The sequence below is a fragment of the Glandiceps talaboti genome, chromosome 10, assembly GCF_964340395.1.
Source record: "Glandiceps talaboti chromosome 10, keGlaTala1.1, whole genome shotgun sequence".
NCBI lineage: Eukaryota > Metazoa > Hemichordata > Enteropneusta > Spengelidae > Glandiceps > Glandiceps talaboti.
Window position 1 is genome coordinate 24,163,488 of NC_135558.1, and position 22,306 is coordinate 24,185,793.

The following is a 22,306-nucleotide window of genomic DNA, read 5'->3' on the forward strand; positions in this document are numbered from 1 at the left end:
AGTAGATGAGACGCCGAAATGGACGTCTCTCTTCACATGTTTTGTCTACCGACGCATCACTGTCTCGACCTCTGACCTACTCACTGACGTGTGTGAAACACTGAACTTGCTACGGGAAATCGGAACATCTCTCTGCCACATAAGCCTTAGGAAACCAAATTTTATGGGACAGGTTGTGATTTTCATTTGTTGATGGGTTAAATTAATGGAAACAAAAATGAGTACATGTGTATTTTGATCCCGACAAAGCTGTGTTAGGGGATCGTGTTGCGTGATGTTGACAGTGACACATGTGAATGTTTGGCACTGAATCAATGAGTGATCACTGGCATAACCACTCGAGACGGCCGATGCATGTGCGCCCGGTCAGACATGAAGAATGAACTCAGAGATGAAATCAGAAAATAATTACAGTTGTATTTACAAAGCATCCTAACTTTGACGTTGTTGATAGTTTTAGTTCAAGATCTCTGAGTTTCAAGGACACCTAATGTCAGCTTTCCGTATCAAGTTTACAATACATGTATGTAACTAATGCTGTCATTTGATATAGCAGGACCAAATCATGTTGAAAGTTTGTTTGACTATTATTTGTAAGTTTTTCGTTCACATTTGGTACTTTTTAAAGTCAGGGAGTTTATTTTCCTCAAAATGTTTTTTTTTTTAAAACTCTTGTCATGAATTTGAAGAGGGAATGATAAACACAGCAGAGTGTAACAGTTGTAAAAATGAAACAAGTGCCAAGTGGTTACAAGATTAGGATTTCTCAAATTTTTTATTCAAGCATATGTTCACTAATTTTGAAGTTGTTCTTTGTCCTTGTCTGAGAAAAGGAATCATAAATTTGAGTACTGCTATTCATTGATAGTCAGATTAAAAATTGTGACTACCTGGCTGTCCAATCTTTCTAAACAATATATAATATACTCTGTAGAAATGACTTTAAATTACATAATTGTAGTTGCCTTCTTTTTCTAAGGTGTAATGTGTAGTACACAATTTTCAAAAAATAGCTTACTGGGAACTGTTATTATGAATGGAATTTTTTTATGTAGTTGGGTAATAGTCTATGTGTAATGGAATATCTCAGACCACGGTATCTCTATAGTGGTCCGAGGTAATATATATAATTTCATAGACAATAAATAATTGACCCCACTCCCTGTCAAATGACCCCTCTTTTTGCAACCAGGGGGCCATTGTCCCCACTAGTTGGAAACCTTGGCAGAACACTGGTTCTACAAGTTGTCAAATGTATTGATCTGTATTTTCATTTTAAAAAGTCATTCACAATAAACTGTACTGTAAACATGGAAATGTTTGCTAAAGACAAATTTATGGAAATTTTTGCTGAAGATAAATGTACTAATTTTGTTTGGAACACATATATACGAACACAAGTAGTGACTAAAATGCCTTTTTGGACATGAACACAGTGTACCAATATTAGTCAATAGTACTGGTAGTCTTTGAGAACTAGCTGAAGACTATAAAATCGCCAAATTTTCTAATGTTAAAAATATCTAAGGCTATAGTGTGCATCTTGGAAATAATATTCGTAAACTTTTGTTGTTACTTTGTTCTAGAAAATTAAACCCATCCTTACTTGAAATCAAGAAGAAGAAAAATCTTGGGTCACTAAACGAATTTTTGAATTGAGATTACATTGGTTTTTTAGCACAACTGAACTGATAAGGTTCAGTAGTGCTATATACAACTGAACTGATAAGGTTCAGTAGTGCTATATACAACTGAACTGATAAGGTTCAGTAGTGCTATATACAACTGAACTGATAAGGTTCAGTAGTGCTATATAAATGTAGGCATAGCAAAGTGTCTGTCTGTGTGGATGTGTGTGTGTCAGGAGGGGGATGTGTGTAACAACTTAAAAGTCAAAAACCGTTGGACCAATTGCCCTGATATTTGGTGTTTAGTAGGGAAATTGTTCAAATCAAAATGATCTTACCACTGGTGTGTGATTTTGGTAAAAAAACTTAAACTCAAAAACTACTGGGCATATCGGTCTGAAATTTTGTAGGAACATTCTTAGAGGTGTTTACATTAAGAATTGTTCATGGCATGATGATCATCAGTGATATGCAAATTAGGGCTAAAATGTGTCTTTTGGTCAAAAACCTGTAATTCCAAAACTACTGAGCAGATTGGGCTGAAATTTAACAGGGATGCATCTGTGGGGGTATAGATGAAGAAATATTAAGCATAATGATCTCATCAGTAATATGCAAATTAGGTGAAAAATGTGAATTTTGGTCAAAAATTTCTCTCTCAAAAAGTACTTGGTCAATGAGACTGAAACTTGGTGAGATGTTTCTAGAAGTGTTATTCTGCAGATTTTCTTCAAAATACTTTAACACAATTGGCCCTAGCAACCATGACCTTGTCCTTAGCAACAACCGAAAGACAGTATATTTTGCTCAAATAACAACATAATCTGGTAGGCAAGTGAGTAAACATTCAAAAAATGTATGCAAAAATCCCTAGCAACCATAACTACGTCCATAGCAACTGCCAAACGGTCGTGTATTTCACAAAGATAACAGGGATTAATAGACAATTGAATAAACTTTCAAAAAATGTATGTAAATTTTCCTAGCAACAAGACCACGTCCATAGCAACAGTTAAATAATCATGTATATTGCAAAGATAACAGGAATTGAAAAACAAACGAATAAACATTCAATAAATGTATGCAAATGTGCCTAGCAACAAGACCATGCCCACAGCAAAAGCCAAATGATCACGTATATTGAAAAGATAATATCAGGAATTCGTACACAATTGAACAAAAACATTAAAAAATGTATGCAAATATATCTAGCAACATGACAATGCCCATAGCAACAGCCAAATGATCGCGTATATCACAAGGATAGCAACATGGTTGGATAGGCAGCTGGATAGTCATTCACCAAATGAACACCTTTTGTTAGCATGGACTAGCATATGGCAGGGTTCGCACGGTCCTGGAAAACCCTGGAAAACCCTGGAAAGTGCGCCCTACCCCTGGAAAACCCTGGAAAATGATCATGATCAATCGATCGATTAATATTGACGATTGTCATGTTTGCTCGAGCCACCCATTCATATGGTTCTGAATCTCGTAAATGTGAAATGGCGAAAATATTTTCAAAGTCTTTCGCCACCCACGGTGGTGAATCAAAATTCACGCTGATTAAACCCACACAGTCAAACGATCGGTACTCGAGACACTTTGCCCCACAGACCGTGCCTATGCGTAGTTGAATGGGGGGCGCCGCAGTGTTTGTTTCGATCTTACGTATATTGCTACTCCATCTCCCAGTCGTCATTTCAGGGACATGATATTGCATTAACAGTCCCGGCCGGGGGTAACAGTAGGTCTGCTAACAAGATTATCGTAACATTGTATCGAATATCAAAGCATCATCAACCACGATTAGAAATTGTTACAAGTTCGGCGTACGAGTCGACATACTACAAGCTGAGTTGAGAAATCACGATGTTCCGCAACTCGTGGCATCCGTACATAAACATCGAGACGCAAGCGATGAATGTATTTAGTTATTCATAACTCGAAATTTCGTTCCGTAAATGACGTTTTTATTCTAAATTTTGAAGAAAAAAATTATTTTAGGTGACTTATAAATCTAGTAACATCAAACCATACAATAACGAGGACAAACTTTAGTTTTTGATTTATTTTTCTGGATATGTCTGAATTAGACTGACGAATGCTGCGACTCAATCTTACACGATCAATACACCAGCTTATACGAAACTGCTACTTAGGGGGTATGACAGAGGTTTCTCCATTTAATCTTAGCGTGCAAACATGGTTTTGAAACCAACATCTTGCATAGTGTCGATTGTCTTTAAAATGTTTTGTGACATATTATGGGAACTGTTGTTAATTTTCTTCTCGTCCACATCAGACAATTAGATGTCATTCAAAAAATATACTTAAGTGTCAACACCCCTGGAAAATGGCCAAAATCAATATGAATACCCCTGGAAAACTGACGAAAAACCCCTGGAAAGTCCTGGAATTTTGTTTTGCTTTAAGTGTACGAACCCTGATATGGATAAGCATTTTTTAAACTGTATAGTTGTGCTACAATGCCATTGGTGGTAGTTTTACAATACAATATGGCCACTGAATACAATATGGCCACTGAATACTTTGGAAAAATAAGACATTGTCATTTTCCTTTAAAGCTTGATGATGAACCCCAGAGTTCTTCAATCATTAGAAAAGAATGTAGAAAGAAGTTCATTTGGTAGCCTCCCCCCCCCCTCCCCGAGGCCACTGCAATGGGCTTTGTCTGTCCATCTGTCCATATTATGTCATTTCTCAGATGTACTATATCTGATTTCTTTCAAACTGAACACATAGAGACTACATACAAGTGTTTACCCTGTATTGTCAGGTTTAATGTTTGTTTTAACCCTATGAGCCCCACTGACCCTTTGATACTAATTATCACTTTCTCTCCATTGCTAATTTGCATATGAATACCTTAGAATCCCACAACTTTCTTACTTTCACAGTTGATCTGACAGGTATCATACAACAAGGTGAAAAAACAAGGCAAATGTTTCTTTCAGTGTGAAATAAAATATTTTAATTCCAATGCATATCTATTCTTGTCATTTTTTTTACAATAATTCATCTTCAATATACATTTATGCAGAGATTCAGTTATCCATTTACTGCTGTGCATCACGTCCCCACTGATCTTGTTTGAATTCCGCGTAGTTGTTTGTTTCCCGTACTAACAAATCCACAAAGTCGTCATTGAAAAAGAGTTCAAACAAAATCAACCAGTTGGCCAGAAAATTCAACAGTGTGAGTTGGCCCTGAAAGTTCATCATCAAAGTCTGGAATTTGAATTTCTTTGACTTCGTTGGTCCACTGTAGTTCCGTTGCTACTGGTGTGTCATCTTGTCATCGTCGCCATCGAAATCCCCAGGTCGCCTGCTAGTAGACAGATGGAGACGCAATATACAGGCTTGTCCGCGAAAATGATTTCCCGCTCAAAGTACACTTCATTTGATTGGTTCATTGATACTTTTTTAGGTTGCCAAGCAACTGAATTACAATCGTCATCAAAAAAAGTGCACAAATAAAATTATGGGTATAGTGTAATCAACCGTTTTAATGACATATTACATACGAGGCCATTTGAATCCTAAACGGGATTTCAATCGTTGAGGGCGATAGGCTGTCTCAGGCCGATACGGGATCTCAGTGGGTGGGAAATGGAGGCCGTTTCATTCCGAATTGAGTGTCAAAGGGTTAAGACATTGACCTTTGACCTTGGCTCTAATCTTCAGGTTCAATTAACGAAATTCAACAATTTTCTGCATTATCATGAGACACTTTGTAGTATTTATTTGTTGCCTCCAATTTATCTTCAGCATGTCTCCATTTAGTCATATAGGAGTAAAGTATTTGAGGGGTGTGTGTCTTCTACGAAGACTTGTTTCTATTATTGTGACTGGTGTATAGATTCCAATGCAACTTGTTGATGAACAGTGTACAAAAAATAGTATCTTTTTAGCCCCCAAAGAACACTGCCCGGAGGGGTGCTGAGTTCTGTCTGTGTGTCCATCCATGTATGTATTTGTGCATTCACCCTCATATCTTGCAAGCTTTTCAAATGTATCTCCTAAACCTGCCCTGATTGACATGAAGTAATATTTATATTGTTTCTTTCCCCTCATAAAGGTGGGACATAAGTCACATACTCTTGTATTTTCACACATCAGAAGATTACGAAACATTGGGGAAATTATTTTTGGATGGCCAACTTGACAATTGTGAAGGTTACAAAGTGACCAGAATAGAACGTAAGTATATATCATATATATCATATTATCATATGTCACTTTAGTTTCATATATCATCAGTTTTCTCCCCAGGATTTGTTGATAGGACAATTGGCTCATTAGCATAAATTAGCATAAATTTACATGACAAAATTACATTCTTGAGTAACTTAATGATAAAATCAAAGTACATCATAATATCAAACAAGTAGTACATGTACATGTGGCCAAAGGAAAGTTGGAGGCCAATTTATTACTACAAAATATTAGCACCAATAAGAAACTCATAACAGTCTTTTAAACTAGCGCTTTTGATTATTACTCTTAGGAAAGCTGAAAATATTTCACTCTTAATTTTCACAGATATATTAGATTTTTGAAACACAAAAAGTTTGTATACAGCTAGCTACCTGCAGACATCGTGTTAGTCTGAAATTTTGTGATACATGAAACTTTACTTCCCTATTGAGGACTTCAAAAACTCACGATAGTTTGAGACGTCATGTCAGCCATATTGGAAAAATCCATACTGTCATCGTAGTCGTATGATGTATGAGTCTACAGTGCAAACTACAAACTAAAAGTGTTTTCAGAGTAAAATTGAACATGAAACTGATAATCGGAGATAAAATCGCCACTTTATCGAAAGGTACATTAGTCTGTTCAACTCTTTTCACGATGTTGACTCAGTGTTTGACATGTTCAAGATTAGCAATCCTCTTTCTGAGCTAATATTTAAAGTTTTTGCAGTGGGGCATAACCAACTCCTTGCCTGTGTTGCTGCTGAAGTTTTATCAGTAATACATAGTGTAAGACAAAGGGGGATTTAGAAGGTGTGAATTGGGTTGACCTTTGTAGTTCAAGTAAAACCAGTCCAGCAAGCAATGTCAGAAACCATACCAGTATGCCTGAACACAGGCCTGTGGCCTGAACATGGAAGTATAAGGGGAGCCTCCATGGTCTGAAGAATGCAAGAGTCCGGCCCAGACCAAAATAGTTTGCCAAAATTACGAGAAGAACTTAATTACAGAGAAAAATAGTTGGGGCGAATAATATTCAAAAATAAGTCATACTACTGCACCATGGATGGAGTATTGATTGCACAATAAAAAAAATAAGGAAGGAGGGCATAACTGTTGCTACTTAAAAAACGAATTTTACATATGAGCTAGACTATAAGATATGGGTACATCTCGTTGTTCAGCCATATCATGGCTTGTGAATGTTGCATGGCTTTCTTTGTGCATGCTGTGTGTGTTCCCATCGAAATGTGTACATCTCAGTATTATCATCACCTAGCCTGGCAAGGTAAGACAGTGTGTACTTTAGCCTAATCTAGTCTAGCAAGGGTGAGATGGACTAATCCTGCCATCCTGTGAACTTGTCGGGCATAAGTACAATAGACACCGGTGGAAAGATAAACAACGTGGCTCCACCTTGTTTTTATCTATCCACAGGTGTCTATTCTATACTTATGTATGGCAAGGCAGCACTGATTACAAAACAAACACTAAGGCGTAAAAAAAAATTGTGTGGTTCTGATTACATTCAGTTTTAAAATAAGTGGGGTAGGTAGATTTTTTATTTTATTTATTATATATGTTTTTTCACATGTGAGTGCCTAGCTCAGGTTTTCCATTGTTTTCCAAAATTTCTCAGTGTTGTTTATTTCTTCCTACCAGATGTACAGCCATTACAGATTGAGACAACAGTTTTATATTGTCTTTTTAAGTTAATGTCAGTTTCCGCACCCACTATTTCTAGGGCTAGAAGTGTGTCTTTTTGGTCAAAAACCTAAAAAAAAATTGTAATTCCAAAACTACTCAGCAGATTGGGCTGAAATTTAATGGTGATGTATCTGCAGGTGTATAGATGAAGAAATATTAAGCATATAATGATCTCAATCAGTAATATGCAAATTAGGTATAAAAAGAATTTTGGTTAAAAATTTATCTCAAAAAGTACTTGGTTAGTGAGACTGAAACTTGGTGAGATGTTTCTAAAAGTGTTATTCTGCAGATTTTCTTCAAAATATTATGACACAATTGGCCCTAGCAACCATGGCCATGCCCTTAGCAACAACTAAATGGCAGTATGTTTTTGTCAGATAACAAGATCATCTGGTAGGCAAGCGAGCAAACATTCAAAAAATTTATGCAAATATCCCTAGCAACTATGACCACACCCACAGCAACAGCCAAACAGTGGTGTATTTCACAAAGATAGCCACAGGGATTAATAGACAATTGAATAAACGTTCAAAAGATGTATGTAAATTTGCCAAGCAACACGACCACACCCATAGTAACAGCCAACTAATAACATATATTGCAAAGATAACAACAGGGATTAATAGACAAATCATTAAACATTCAAAAAATGTATGCAAATGTGCCTAGCAAAAAGACCACACCCATAGCAACAGCCAAATGATCACAAATATTGCAGAGATAATAACGGATTAATAGACAATTGAATAAACATTCAAAAATGTATGTAAAATTTGCCTAGCAACAAGACCACACCCAATCCATAGCAACAGCCAAATGGTCGTGTATTTCACAAGATAACAGGGATTAATAGACAATTGAATAAACATTCTAAAAATGTATGCAAATTTGCCTAGCATCAAGACCAAGGCCATACCAAGAACCAAATAATCACTTATATTGCAAAGATAACAGGAATTGAAAGACAAATCCAAAAGATGTATGCAAATATGCCTAGCAACATGACCATGCCCATAGCAACAGCCAAATGATAGCATATATCGTAAAGATAGCAACATGGTTGGATAGGCAACTGAATAGTCATTCAGCAAATGAACACCTATTGTTAGCATGGACTAGCTATGGATAAACATTTTTGAAAACTACAGTTACAGTGGCTATATATACATAACGCAGGGATCACCCTGGCTCCAGAGCTGCATGAGCCAATGTCCCATTTGGAGAAAATGAGTGAGACAATTTGAAAACTGTGTGGGACGGAAGTAAAAATATGGCAACTGTATGTGCGTCATGTGTATATTATACTGGTATACACTGTAACACACACACACACACACACATATAATTGTAATCATAAGCCTATGGATTTCATATCAACTTTCATACTAGAATTTGCTACTGTACAAATAAACACTGTACATACACATCAACATACTAGTAGTATTAACTTCATGAAACATTTATTTCACAGGAAAATACCATGTCAACGGTCTATAACTCCTATACTTGTCTTGCATTGTACATCATTGTCCTTAACTGTAGATTTGTCCTTATCGTGACGCAAAAACGACCCATACATAGCCAGCCAATTATTTTGAAATTTCCGGTTTGTCTTGCGACCTACACCAGGACATACCGATTCTTCGTCCTCACTAGCGGATGTAGTCGAATCCAGATTAGTTCCCAGCGAAGGAGTAACTTTTGTACAATAGTCCAAGATAGAGCATTTGCGTTTCTTGGTCCCACTCGTACCAATCTGATTAAAATCTGATGTTAGATAGGCTGGTTTTCCTGTATTTACCTTTATTCCATCGTTATTGCGTCTTTTATGTGAGTTTTTTTTTTCCCTGGCGAATGCCTTTCTAAGAAAGGCATTCGCCCGGGGGGGGGGGGGGGGAACTCACGAAAAAGACGCAATAACGATGGAATAAAGGTAAATACAGGAAAACCAGCCCATCTAACATCAGATTTTAATCAGATTGCACTCGTACTGGCACCCGACATCTTTGAAAACGCCATTACGTACACATGTACGTGTGACTAATCAGTAATGAACATTTACTGTATCAACTCCGTTGATTTGTCGATGAGCGCCTGCCTTCATGTCGGCAACCAATCATAGACACTGTTTGAAAGGGGCATGATGTAGATAAACCTTGCCGCCTGAAGCCGCCTGAGGGCAGCAAAAGACATGCGTAGTATGCACTGTTTAGGCCTTGTACATTAGTAGTAAACAAAAGCTTAGATATGATGTCGCGTATCTATCACAGTGACGCGCTATTAGTATCGACGGTGCGATTTTGTGTCCCAATTGAGTTTTCTGGACGCGATATTTTTGTTTTGACAGCGCAAATAGCGTGTGATCGCGGCCCAGAGTGATCCCTGATAACGGCTGTACCAAATTCAACAAAACTGTACAGTTACAGTGGCTATGTATACATAACAGCTGTACCAAATTCAACAAAACTGTACAGTTACAGTGGCTATATATACATAACAGCTGTACCAAATTCAACAAAACTGTACAGTTACAGTGGCTATGTATACATAACAGCTGTACCAAATTCAACAAAACTGTACAGTTACAGTGGCTATATATACATAACAGCTGTACCAAATTCAACAAAACTGTACAGTTACAGTGGCTATATATGCATAACAGCTGTACCAAATTCAACAAAACTGTACAGTTACAGTGGCTATGTATACATAACAGCTGTACCAAATTCAACAAAACTGTACAGTTACAGTGGCTATGTATACATAACAGCTGCACCAAATTCAACAAAACTGTACAGTTACAGTGGCTATTTATGCATAACAGCTGCACCAAATTCAACAAAACTGTACAGTTACAGTGGCTATATATGCATAACAGCTGTACCAAATTCAACAAAACTGTACAGTTACAGTGGCTATGTATACATAACAGCTGCACCAAATTCAACAAAACTGTACAGTTACAGTGGCTATGTATACATAACAGCTGCACCAAATTCAACAAAACTGTACAGTTACAGTGGCTATGTATACATAACAGCTGCACCAAATTCAACAAAACTGTACAGTTACAGTGGCTATGTATACATAACAGCTGCACCAAATTCAACAAAACTGTACAGTTACAGTGGCTATGTATGCATAACAGCTGTACCAAATTCAACAAAACTGTACAGTTACAGTGGCTATATATGCATAACAGCTGTACCAAATTCAACAAAACTGTACAGTTACAGTGGCTATGTATACATAACAGCTGTACCAAATTCAACAAAACTGTACAGTTACAGTGGCTATATATGCATAACAGCTGTACCAAATTCAACAAAACTGTACAGTTACAGTGGCTATGTATACATAACAGCTGTACCAAATTCAACAAAACTGTACAGTTACAGTGGCTATGTATGCATAACAGCTGTACCAAATTCAACAAAACTGTACAGTTACAGTGGCTATATATACATAACAGCTGTACCAAATTCAACAAAACTGTACAGTTACAGTGGCTATATATACATAACAGCTGTACCAAATTCAACAAAACTGTACAGTTACAGTGGCTATATATACATAACAGCTGCATCAAATTCAACAAAACTGTACAGTTACAGTGGCTATGTATACATAACAGCTGTACCAAATTCAACAAAACTGTACAGTTACAGTGGCTATGTATACATAACAGCTGTACCAAATTCAACAAAACTGTACAGTTACAGTGGCTATATATACATAACAGCTGTACCAAATTCAACAAAACTGTACAGTTACAGTGGCTATGTATACATAACAGCTCTACCAAATTCAACAAAACTGTACAGTTACAGTGGCTATATATACATAACAGCTGTACCAAATTCAACAAAACTGTACAGTTACAGTGGCTATATATACATAACAGCTGTACCAAATTCAACAAAACTGTACAGTTACAGTGGCTATGTATACATAACAGCTGTACCAAATTCAACAAAACTGTACAGTTACAGTGGCTATGTATACATAACAGCTGCACCAAATTCAACAAAACTGTACAGTTACAGTGGCTATATATGCATAACAACTGTACCAAATTCAACAAAACTGTACAGTTACAGTGGCTATGTATACATAACAGCTGTACCAAATTCAACAAAACTGTACAGTTACAGTGGCTATGTATACATAACAGCTGTACCAAATTCAACAAAACTGTACAGTTACAGTGGCTATGTATGCATAACAGCTGTACCAAATTCAACAAAACTGTACAGTTACAGTGGCTATATATACATAACAGCTGTACCAAATTCAACAAAACTGTACAGTTACAGTGGCTATATATACATAACAGCTGTACCAAATTCAACAAAACTGTACAGTTACAGTGGCTATATATACATAACAGCTGCATCAAATTCAACAAAACTGTACAGTTACAGTGGCTATGTATACATAACAGCTGTACCAAATTCAACAAAACTGTACAGTTACAGTGGCTATGTATACATAACAGCTGTACCAAATTCAACAAAACTGTACAGTTACAGTGGCTATATATACATAACAGCTGTACCAAATTCAACAAAACTGTACAGTTACAGTGGCTATGTATACATAACAGCTCTACCAAATTCAACAAAACTGTACAGTTACAGTGGCTATATATACATAACAGCTGTACCAAATTCAACAAAACTGTACAGTTACAGTGGCTATATATACATAACAGCTGTACCAAATTCAACAAAACTGTACAGTTACAGTGGCTATGTATGCATAACAGCTGTACCAAATTCAACAAAACTGTACAGTTACAGTGGCTATGTATACATAACAGCTGCACCAAATTCAACAAAACTGTACAGTTACAGTGGCTATATATGCATAACAACTGTACCAAATTCAACAAAACTGTACAGTTACAGTGGCTATGTATACATAACAGCTGTACCAAATTCAACAAAACTGTACAGTTACAGTGGCTATGTATACATAACAGCTGTACCAAATTCAACAAAACTGTACAGTTACAGTGGCTATATATGCATAACAGCTGCACCAAATTCAACAAAACTGTACAGTTACAGTGGCTATGTATACATAACAGCTGTACCAAATTCAACAAAACTGTACAGTTACAGTGGCTATGTATACATAACAGCTGCACCAAATTCAACAAAACTGTACAGTTACAGTGGCTATGTATACATAACAGCTGTACCAAATTCAACAAAACTGTACAGTTACAGTGGCTATATATACATAACAACTGTACCAAATTCAACAAAACTGTACAGTTACAGTGGCTATATATGCATAACAGCTGTACCAAATTCAACAAAACTGTACAGTTACAGTGGCTATATATGCATAACAGCTGTACCAAATTCAACAAAACTGTACAGTTACAGTGGCTATATATGCATAACAACGATGAAAATGACGTCAAAAGAACAAAGATTGACTGATTTTATCATCAACAACAAAGTTGGAAAAGAATTATGAAATTTTGTGAGTCTTGGGTTTTCGACTCATTAAAAAAAAAAACTTGTATGGTTTCCCTTGCAATGGCACATCATACAACAAGCCTAGTTAATATTCATGAGAAGAATTTTGTAGCGAGTCATGGTATCAGAAGTATACAGTTTAGGAAACCAATGAATCAAATATCGCAATGTGTTTATGATATTCTTATATGATTGGACAATCATACAATCATCAGCAATCAAGGTCGTCACCCCAACCATGGATCTCACTAATACATCCATGCCCAATGCATGGTTATGAGCATCTAGAATGGAGCCATGTTTTGATTTCTTTTGTTTTGAAGTCAGAGACATTATTTCTGTATGACTTTAAGAATTTTGCAATATATATATAATTGATAAATATGGATAAATTCAACCCGAATTTGGTGTCCGAGCTGGCCATACGTACACTACTTCAGCGTGCTGTGGCCGTGGTGATTCCCCGTGAAACAAAACTACTGCCTTGACAACACTACCCACCTACCAATAATTAAATACCCTGTACACAGTAATAAAAACACGCAATATTAACAAGTCGATGAGACATACTTCTGTTCAGTCCAAAAGCGAGTTTCTGAGGTTTTACATGGGTCTCAGACTCGGGTTCCGTTAAGTTTAGAGCATCACGCCCTAGACAGCCCTGGCTGAAAATAATGCATGTAAACTCACGGTCACAAGCCAAACGTGTGACAATACAAGACCACAACAAAAACTGTACAACATTTACAGGTCACTCTCATTTCATATATAAACAACAAAATTAGGCTGGCCTCATTTTTAGCACAACTGAACTGAGGTTCATTAGTGCTATAGGGATCGCCCGGCGTCTGTCTGTGTGTGTGTGTGTGTGGATGTGTGTGTGTGTGTGTGTGTGTGTATATATATATGTGTGTAAACAATTTAAAGTCAAAAACCGCTGAACCAAATGCCATGATATTTGGTGGGTCCATTACCTTGGGTGTCTAGTTGGGAAATTGTTCAAATCAAAATGATCGCATCACAGGTGTGTGATTTGGGTCAAAAAATGTGATTTTTGGTCAAAAAAATTAAACTCAGAAACTACTGGGCAGATTGGTGTGAAATTTAGTGGGAAAATTTTTAAGGGGGTGTAAAGTAAGAATTGTTTGTTACATGATGATTCCATCAGTGATATGCAAATTAGGGCTAAAAATGTGTCTTTTTGGTTAAAATCTATAATTCCAAAACTACTGAGCAAATTGGGCTGAAATTTAATGGGAATGCATCTAGGGATGTATGGACGAAGAAATATTAAGCATACAATGATTCCCTGAGTGATATGCAAATTAGGTGTAAAAATGTTCATTTTTGGTCAAAAACTTATATCTCAAAAAGTACTTGGTCACCAAGTCTGAAACTTGGTGAGATGTTTCTGAAAGTGTTATTCTGCAGATTTTCTTCAAAACATTTTGACAAAATTGGCCCTAGCAACCATGACCACGCCCTTAACAACAACCAAATAGTATATTTTGGTCAAATAACAATATCATCGGGTAGGCAAAGAGTAAACATTCAAAAAATGTATGCAAATACCCTAGCAACCATGACCACGCCCATAGCAACAGCCAAACAGTGGTGTATTTCACAAAGATAACAACAGGGATTAATAGACAATTGAATAAATGTTCAAAAAATGTATGTAATTTTGCCTAGCAACATGACCACGCCCATAGCAACAGCCAAATAATCACGTATATTGCAAAGATAGCAACAGGAATAGAAAGATAAATGAATAAACATTCAAAAAATGTATGCAAATGTGCCTAGCAACAAGACCACGCGCATAGCAACAACCAAATGATCATGTATATTGCAAAGATAATATCAGGAATTCATACACAAGTGAACAAAAACATACAAAAATGTATGCAAATATATCTAACAACATGACCACACCCATAGCAACAGCCAAATGATAGCATATATCGTAAAGATAGCAACATGGCTGGATAGGCAACTGGATAGTCATTCAGCAAATGAACACTTATTGTTAGCATGGACTATCATATGGATAAACATTTTTAAAAACTGTGCAGTTGTGCTAGAATGCCATTGGCGGTATTTTTTGTCTTGCCAAGGTAGTCAAAGGCCTACACTGCAAAACCACTGAACTTTAATAGCAATCAGCTGCTGGGATTGGAATAAAATCGGCAATCAGAACATTATGCTTGGTTCAAATTATATATTTTTTGAGTCAATACATTCTAGTTATCATTAGAGGCATTTTGATATCAATTTGTAACAGTATAGTCAAGCTCCTAGTTTTATCGAGGTCTGAATCAGCAACAGAATTCATGATCAACTTGAACCAGATATACTCTCCAAAATCATCGTTGCTAATAATGTAGGACACAACACCTACATAAAAAGCCAAATCAATCTATTTAGTAAAATCATCAATGAAAGAAGATTCATCACTCACAGATAAATTCTGACAAGTATCAAAGTCAAAATTACTACTGTCTGCCATTGCTTACTATACTATAACTGAGGCTATACGCTACCATCTATGATGTCATAATCCCTATTAAAGTGGGAGAACAACAGGCAGTATAACTGTAAATTTATGGCTGCTTGGGTTGCCACTGATCACCAGTTTTAAGTCTTTTTTTTTCTTACTAATTATGCAATTTTGAATAGTCAGCTTTGCATTTACTAGTTAAGAAACATAAAGATCATTTTTCAAGGTTGTGGTTTGGGGCATTTTTAATCACCTTTAAATGAGACTAGTAACTTTTATACGGGTCTTTCGAATCACCCGTTCACAGTCACTTAGTGCATGCATCTGTCAATGCTTGCTGTTCATGCTGTGTCTGCCTGTTGGACTCGCTTGATACGGTCAGAAAATATTGTTGCTTCAAGGGAATGGTCCTATAAACAGGCATATTTAGTCACATTGACATTCATTCACAGTGACAAGTCTGGTATAAGTCAGAATATAAGTATAATTAGTTGCTGATCAGCATTAGATACACCGTATGGTGAACATGCTTGCACTCCAGAACATATGGGTCATAATTACTCATGAATATTTATTACTAATCTGAAATCACTGTCCATCCATCGTAAGAAACCAGAGTTCATTATTTCGAAGTGTTGCGGAAGAAATATCAGCTCTGGTTTGCGAGAATGAGTTTCAGTTGGCTGTTCCTACATTTTAACATGTTTATTTACAGTATCATACTAGTCTGACTGACCAGACAAGGTCCAATTTGTGTGGTCTGGACGAAGAAGTCACTGGCCCAGCCCTTTATATACAGTATTCATTGGTATAAATCATTATTGATTGGGACTTACACTTTACATCTTGTGTGGGGTTTTCTAAACATATTTCCTTTTTTTCAGCTTGTGTAATTACAAATCCACCAAGATGTTCAGCAGAGATTGAAGTACCAATGCATGCCGGCGATGTGTTGAGAACCAGTATGCTACCAATCGTCATGCCCTTCTCCTCGGCCTTCACACATGTCACAATTCGTGAAAAAGGAAATGATGCTCAATTTCCTCACAGTAACTCAGATGACCACATACCACCTTCAAAACACCGTAAACTTGACAGAAGTGTTCCCTCGTTAGCAGTCACAATGATGTTTACAGGGCACATGCAGAAACGAGCTATTAAATCTACGAAATGCTTGGCATCCACTCCATGGGAATTGTTTACACTTCCTGATCCAGTTACGAAAGTAGTTGACTATGATACGCAATATTTCAGCAATATGGAAGTCGACATGCCACTTTGGGCAGTCAAAACAGGCTGTCCAATGGCTGGAGTACGCATATCACTTTTCGTCAGAGACAGTGTCAATTTTGACATCATGGACCAGTTTTACAGAAACATCACAGGTCTGACACCATTTGAGCGAGATCTCAACAACAGTGAGGTCAGGTACGCAACATTCACACTGTCTCAGAAAGCAGAATTTACACTTGTCTACTACCCAGGAGTTGTGCCTGAAGCACAGGACAATTTGTCACTCTATTTCCGTATTGACAACCAATCAAAAGCTATTGGCGCAGAAAAGGTATCTGATGACCACTGGCAGTTACGGGATATAGAAGGAAACAGGGTGATTTTATTTCTCCCCACAGTTTGAGAAAAATGATATAGTATAAGAAAGAGTAATAATATAACTAATAGTTTTCTATAGCATATTAAGACACCATTTTGTAATGTTCGTAATGTATGATGCCTTGCTGGTCATAGTCAGTAACTTTATAGCATGTGCGGATAACTAGTAAAAGAACTTGAATCATGTCTTTCAATGATGGAGCTCTCCGCAGTTATTCAATAGATATTAATTGATAGTAAGACATAAGGCTTGGGTTTTGAAATATGAAAAAGCACCTCACTGAGTTACTAAGTCTCTTTTATACATACACTAGTACCTCTATCCATAGACCCTACACCAGGTAGGGTCTATGCTCTATCATGCTAGTTTGATACCAATTTGCTCCTGAATAATGGATAGGGGATATTCTGTAATTTATCAAGTCTATTTTGTATTCATAAATTACACACTTTGCCACTTATGAAGCGTATTGCCATATCTAGGTAACAAAAAAAATTTTAAAAAGAAAAATGTAAAAATCATTTTTAAAAATAGGGAGGCTTTTCAAAAATAGTCATTTCAATGCAGAACACTTCCAATGGAACATGAAATAGAATAACTTTGAAAATTTTATTAGAGGTCTTAGATATGTAAATATTCATTGTTTACAATAAAAGTTTGGTAATAAAGCTGCTCATAATGATTGTAATAGATTGACAAGGAGATTATTGAAATACTGTACGTCATAAACATTTCATTATTTTGATTGTTTGCTTAAATGTTTACCACTATTTGGATTTTGACAAAAAAGAAATACAAATTTTGTACTATCAATACTTTCATGTGTCAAGGCATAAGGAGTTGATACTTCTTACTAGTAATAGACATGTAAAAAACATGATCTGACAATCAGTCCATTGAAGGGATGTTGTTTTTACCATTTTGTTGTGAAAACTGTTTTAAACATCGGATATCATCAACACACACATGATAAAGATATTTGAAATATCACAGATGTGCATGTTATCAGTGATATTGTCCACATTTAATTATGTATTCTAATATTAAACCAAAAAGATTCATGGTCAAAGCTACAAACCACTTTCTGACTCCATATTACTGCATAATAAATGTAATAAAATCATTGTACTGGTCTTGTTTAATTAAAGCTCCTTCCTGTGGTTTTTGTTTTGTACAATTTTCATAAAGAATGGGTTCATTGTCACATCCAATACTAGTATATTGTGTACACAGTTTTGTGGTATGGTCAGAATTAATAAATTGTGTACACAGTTTAGTGATATGGTCAGAATTAATATATTGTGTACATTTTTTAGTGATATGGTCAGAATGAATATATTGTGTACACAGTTTAGTGGTATGGTCAGAATTAGTATATTGTGTACACAGTTTAGTGGTATGGTCAGAATCAATATATTGTGTACACAGTTTAGTGGTATGGTCAGAATTAATATATTGTGTACATAGTTTAGTGATATGGTCAGAATCAATATATTTTGTACACAGTTTAGTGGTATGGTCAGAATTAATATATTGTGTACATAGTTTAGTGATATGGTCAGAATCAATATATTGTGTACACAGTTTAGTGGTATGGTCAGAATTAATATATTGTGTACACAGTTTAGTGATAATGTCAGAATTAATATATTGTGTACACAGTTTAGTGGTATGATCAGAATTAATATATTGTGTACACAGTTTAGTGGTATGGTCAGAATTAATATATTGTGTACACAGTTTAGTGGTATGGTCAGAATTAATATATTGTGTACAAAGTTTAGTGATATGGTCAGAATGAATATATTGTGTACACAATTTAGTGGTATGGACAGAATTAATATATTGTGTACACAGTTTAGTAATTTGGTCAGAATCAATATATTGTGTACACAGTTTAGTGATATGGTCAGAATTAATATATTGTGTACACAGTTTATTGGTATGGTCAGAATTAATATATTGTGTACACAGTTTAGTGATATGGTCAGAATTAATATATTGTGTACACAGTTTAGTGGTATGGTCAGAATGAATATATTGTGTACAAAGTTTTGTGGTATGGTCAGAATGAATATATTGTGTACACAGTTTAGTGGTATGGTCAGAATTAATCTATTGTGTACACAGTTTAGTGATATGGTCAGAATTAATATATTGTGTACACAGTTTAGTGATATGGTCAGAATGAATATATTGTGTACACAGTTTAGTGATATGGTCAGAATCAATATATTGTGTACACAGTTTAGTGATATGGTCAAAATGAATATATTGTGTACACAGTTTAGTGATATGGTCAGAATGAATATATTGTGTACACTGTTTAGTGATATGGTCAGAATCAATATATTTTGTACACAGTTTAGTGGTATGATCAGAATTAATATATTGTGTACATAGTTTAGTGATAATGTCAGAATTAATATATTGTGTACACAGTTTAGTGTTATGGTCAGAATTAATATATTGTGTACACAGTTTAGTGGTATGATCAGAATTAATATATTGTGTACATAGTTTAGTGATAATGTCAGAATTAATATATTGTGTACACAGTTTAGTGGTATGGTCAGAATCAATATATTGTGTACACAGTTTAGTGATATGGTCAGAATCAATATATTTTGTACACAGTTTAGTGGTATGGTCAGAATTAATATATTGTGTACACAGTTTAGTGGTATGGTCAGAATTAATATATTGTGTACACAGTTTGGTGGTATGGTCAGAATTAATATATTGTGTACAAAGTTTAGTGATATGGTCAGAATGAATATATTGTGTACACAATTTAGTGGTATGGACAGAATTAATATATTGTGTACACATTTTAGTAATTTGGTCAGAATCAATATATTGTGTACACAGTTTAGTGGTATGGTCAGAATTAATATATTGTGTACACAGTTTATTGGTATGGTCAGAATTAATATATTGTGTACACAGTTTAGTGATATGGTCAGAATTAGTATATTGTTTACACAGTTTAGTGGTATGGTCAGAATTAATATATTGTGTACACAGTTTAGTGGTATGGTCAGAATTAATATATTGTGTACACAGTTTAGTGGTATGGTCAGAATGAATATATTGTGTACACAGTTTAGTGGTATGGTCAGAATGAATATATTGTGTACACAGTTTAGTGGTATGGTCAGAATCAATATATTTTGTACACAGTTTAGTGATATGGTCAGAATCAATATATTTTGTACACAGTTTAGTGATATGGTCAGAATTAATATATTGTGTACACAGTTTAGTGGTATGGTCAGAATTAATATATTGTGTACACAGTTTAGTGGTATGGTCAGAATGAATATATTGTGTACACAGTTTAGTGGTATGGTCAGAATCAATATATTTTGTACACAGTTTAGTGGTATGATCAGAATTAATATATTGTGTACATAGTTTAGTGATATGGTCAGAATCAATATATTTTGTACACAGTTTAGTGGTATGGTCAGAATTAATATATTGTGTACACAGTTTAGTGGTATGGTCAGAATTAATATATTGTGTACAAAGTTTTGTGGTATGGTCAGAATGAATATATTGTGTACACAGTTTAGTGGTATGGTCAGAATTAATATATTGTGTACACAGTTTAGTGATATGGTCAGAATTAATATATTGTGTACACAGTTTAGTGATATGGTCAGAATCAATATATTGTGTACACAGTTTAGTGATATGGGCAGAATCAATATATTGTGTACACAGTTTAGTGATATGGTCAAAATGAATATATTGTGTACACAGTTTAGTGATATGGTCAGAATGAATATATTGTGTACACTGTTTAGTGATATGGTCAGAATCATTATATTTTGTACACAGTTTAGTGGTATGATCAGAATTAATATATTGTGTACATAGTTTAGTGATATGGTCAGAATCAATATATTTTGTACACAGTTTAGTGGTATGGTCAGAATTAATATATTTTGTACACAGTTTAGTGGTATGGTCAGAATTAATATATTGTGTACACAGTTTAGTGGTATGGTCAGAATTAATATATTGTGTACACAGTTTGGTGGTATGGTCAGAATTAATATATTGTGTACAAAGTTTAGTGATATGGTCAGAATGAATATATTGTGTACACAATTTAGTGGTATGGACAGAATTAATATATTGTGTACACATTTTAGTAATTTGGTCAGAATCAATATATTGTGTACACAGTTTAGTGGTATGGTCAGAATTAATATATTGTGTACACAGTTTATTGGTATGGTCAGAATTAATATATTGTGTACACAGTTTAGTGATATGGTCAGAATTAGTATATTGTGTACACAGTTTAGTGGTATGGTCAGAATTAATATATTGTGTACACAGTTTAGTGGTATGGTCAGAATTAATATATTGTGTACACAGTTTAGTGGTATGGTCAGAATGAATATATTGTGTACAGTTTAGTGGTATGGTCAGAATGAATATATTGTGTACACAGTTTAGTGGTATGGTCAGAATGAATATATTTTGTACACAGTTTAGTGATATGGTCAGAATCAATATATTTTGTACACAGTTTAGTGATATGGTCAGAATTAATATATTGTGTACACAGTTTAGTGGTATGGTCAGAATGAATATATTGTGTACACAGTTTAGTGTTATGGTCAGAATGAATATATTGTGTACACAGTTTAGTGATATGGTCAGAATCAATATATTTTGTACACAGTTTAGTGGTATGATCAGAATTAATATATTGTGTACACAGTTTAGTGGTATGGTCAGAATTAATATATTGTGTACACAGTTTAGTGGTATGGTCAGAATTAATATATTGTGTACACAGTTTGGTGGTATGGTCAGAATTAATATATTGTGTACAAAGTTTAGTGATATGGTCAGAATGAATATATTGTGTACACAATTTAGTGGTATGGACAGAATTAATATATTGTGTACACAGTTTAGTGATATGGTCAGAATTAATATATTGTGTACACAGTTTAGTGGCATGGTCAGAATTAATATATTGTGTACACAGTTTAGTGATATGGTCAGAATTAATATATTGTGTACACAGTTTAGTGGTATGGTCAGAATTAATATATTGTGTACACAGTTTAGTGATATGGTCAGAATTAATATATTGTGTACACAGTTTAGTGGCAT

The 22,306-nt window shown here is 35.2% G+C and overlaps 1 protein-coding gene across 1 annotated transcript in view; it reads left to right on the top strand.

Annotated features, from left to right (window-relative positions):
* The window catches only part of LOC144441190 (uncharacterized), a 57,429-nt gene extending 39,210 nt beyond the window's left edge, over nt 1-18,219 (top strand). Inside the window, exons 3-4 of the mRNA XM_078130741.1 lie at nt 5,730-5,851; nt 16,437-18,219. Of these exons, the coding sequence (XP_077986867.1) occupies nt 5,730-5,851; nt 16,437-17,188 (874 nt within the window). The 3' untranslated portion in view covers nt 17,189-18,219. The remainder of the gene's footprint in view (nt 1-5,729; nt 5,852-16,436) is intronic.
* Nucleotides 18,220-22,306: the final 4,087 nt, after the last annotated feature.